The 2,263-nt window shown below is 46.9% G+C and overlaps 1 protein-coding gene across 1 annotated transcript in view; it reads right to left on the bottom strand.

The window, feature by feature from the left end:
* The window catches only part of LOC106817960 (putative glutamate synthase [NADPH]), a gene marked incomplete at its 5' end in the record, with an annotated part of 29,403 nt that overhangs the window by 13,045 nt on the left and 14,095 nt on the right, over positions 1–2,263 (bottom strand). The window contains 3 exons of the mRNA XM_014822664.1: positions 373–558; positions 1,034–1,139; positions 2,040–2,197. Coding sequence (XP_014678150.1) covers positions 373–558; positions 1,034–1,139; positions 2,040–2,197 — 450 coding nt within the window. The remainder of the gene's footprint in view (positions 1–372; positions 559–1,033; positions 1,140–2,039; positions 2,198–2,263) is intronic.

The raw sequence follows: 2,263 nt of genomic DNA on the forward strand, positions 1-2,263 counted from the left end.
ACTGTATTCCGCCTGTGGGCCGCCGCCGCTGTATTCCGCCTGTGGGCCGCCGCCGTCCCGCCGCCGCAACCCTAACCCTTACTTCTGGTTTGGACGTTATGGTTTTATGGTTTGGTTATGGTTTGCGCAGCGGCATAGTCTGCTTTTTGCCGGAGAAGCTAGTTCGATTTCTTGGCTTAGTTGTCCGGCTTGCCGGGGAAACAATAACTTCCCTTTTTTTTATGTGGTTTTATGGTTTTTATTTCATTTTTTTAAATGATTTTTTTTATGGTTTATAAGTTTATTAAATTTATTTCGAATGATTTTTAAAGTTTAATCATTAGACCCCCGCCCCCGCCCCGCACCCACACCCACACCCGCCCACTATCTCACCTCGATGACAGCGGTGGCGCCACTGTTCCTCACACAGAATCGCTCGGCGGCCTGCCCGCGGAAGAACGCGCGTCCGGACGTGGCGCCGTACAGACACACGTTGCCAATGAGGATGTTGTCCTGGGGGCGGAACGTCGCCGGCATGTTCTTGGGAGGGTAGACGATCACCTCTCCTCCCGAGAGACCCTGAAGAGACACGGACGCGGGGACGTTAGCGGCAGTCTACGTGCCGTGGTGGCGGGGCGCATGTATGCAGTAGAGTGGCTAGGGAATAGCTGTAGATGGAAACGCTCTTAAGAAATAATTATTTACATGTACAATTACACAGCAGAAAAGACATTCACATGTACATGTACATAGCAGAATAACGACACACATGTACAACGTACACGTACATGTATAACGTAGAATAACTATATATATGTGGATGCACATAATAGAAGCTTTTATATAATTATGTACATGTACAGAATAGATTTAGCTAAACTCATGTATATGTACATGTATATGTACGTATTGAGAAACAGCTGTAGAGAACAACGCTCAATTCCCACTGATCGCAAAATCTCGATATCTCCGAGCGCCCCCCGCCCCCACCGCCAACATCTGCCACACGGTGGCGCTGCTTGCTGACACCCTACGCACGGTGGCGCCCCCTCACCTTGGCGACGTAGTCGTTGGCGTCTCCTTCCAGCTCGAGCGAGACGCCGCGCGCTAGGAACGCTCCGAAGCTCTGACCTCCCGACCCTGTCAGCTTCACAATGATGCTGAAACATGGTTCATACAGGACTGAAAATTTTTTCAAGGACTTTTCAAGGACATTTTATCGGAAATTCAAGGACATTTTATCGGACATTAGGCCTGGCCGTATGTAAAATAAACGCGAGTCATAGTCGTTTGCCGGCCCACCAATACGTGTTAATTATACATTACGTGTTGCCAACAGCAAAAAAACAACAAACAACGAAAAAACGCTATTTTTATTGAAGTTTGCACATTATTGATGGTACAAAATTTCTTTTCATTACAGGCAAGAATGCTTTCTAAAAATTCAAGGACACTTTAATGCAATTCAAGGACTTTTCAAGCACAAAATCAACATTTACTAAATGTCAAGGTCAGGGTAAAGGGGGAATATCTGTCTCCCCTTGCTTCCTGCGTTATCCTGTACACCCTTGAACGTACTTGTTGTTTTACGTTAACATACGTAATACTTCTATTTTTTAAATATTATTAATATTATTAAATTAATATTATATTATTATTATTATTTTAATATTTTATTTTAATAATTTTATTGATTATATGTCAATAAATCTTCTTACATGTTTGCTATGTTTTTCTATATCTCTGCTCCATCTTTTATTAATGTTCCGGAGATGTTAACTAATGGAGTAAATACATCTCTAGAACACCAGCCCTAGTCATCCTTACCATCCTCCATTCCCTAGACCATCGGACCTTCCCACGCTCCCTAGACCTTTTCCTACCCTACTTGATTTTTGCCCCTCCTCCCCCTCCTGCTTACCTTCCCTGTGGCAGACCCTCCTCCTCCTCACCTTCCCTCTGGCAGACCCTCCTCCTTGTAGGCCTTGGAGATGTGGTAGCTGAGGGTGACTCCACCCCTCCCCCTCCTCCTCCCCATCCTCCTCCTTCCTCCTCCTCACCTTCCCTCTGGCAGACCCTCCTCCTTGTAGGCCTTGGAGATGTGGTAGCTGAGGGTGGCGCCGAACGTGCGGTCCACGTTGCGTATGGTCATCTTGACCATCAGCTCCGACTGCAGTCCTTCGATGACCGGCATCGCCTTCTTGATCAGCTCATTCTCCTGCGCACGCAGAGGCGATGGGGGTCAGCGAGGTCAAGGGGTCAGCGAGGTCAAGGGGTCAGCGAG

The sequence above is a fragment of the Priapulus caudatus genome, unplaced genomic scaffold (genome assembly GCF_000485595.1).
Source record: "Priapulus caudatus unplaced genomic scaffold, Priapulus_caudatus-5.0.1 Scaffold1950, whole genome shotgun sequence".
Classification (NCBI taxonomy): domain Eukaryota; kingdom Metazoa; phylum Priapulida; class Priapulimorpha; order Priapulimorphida; family Priapulidae; genus Priapulus; species Priapulus caudatus.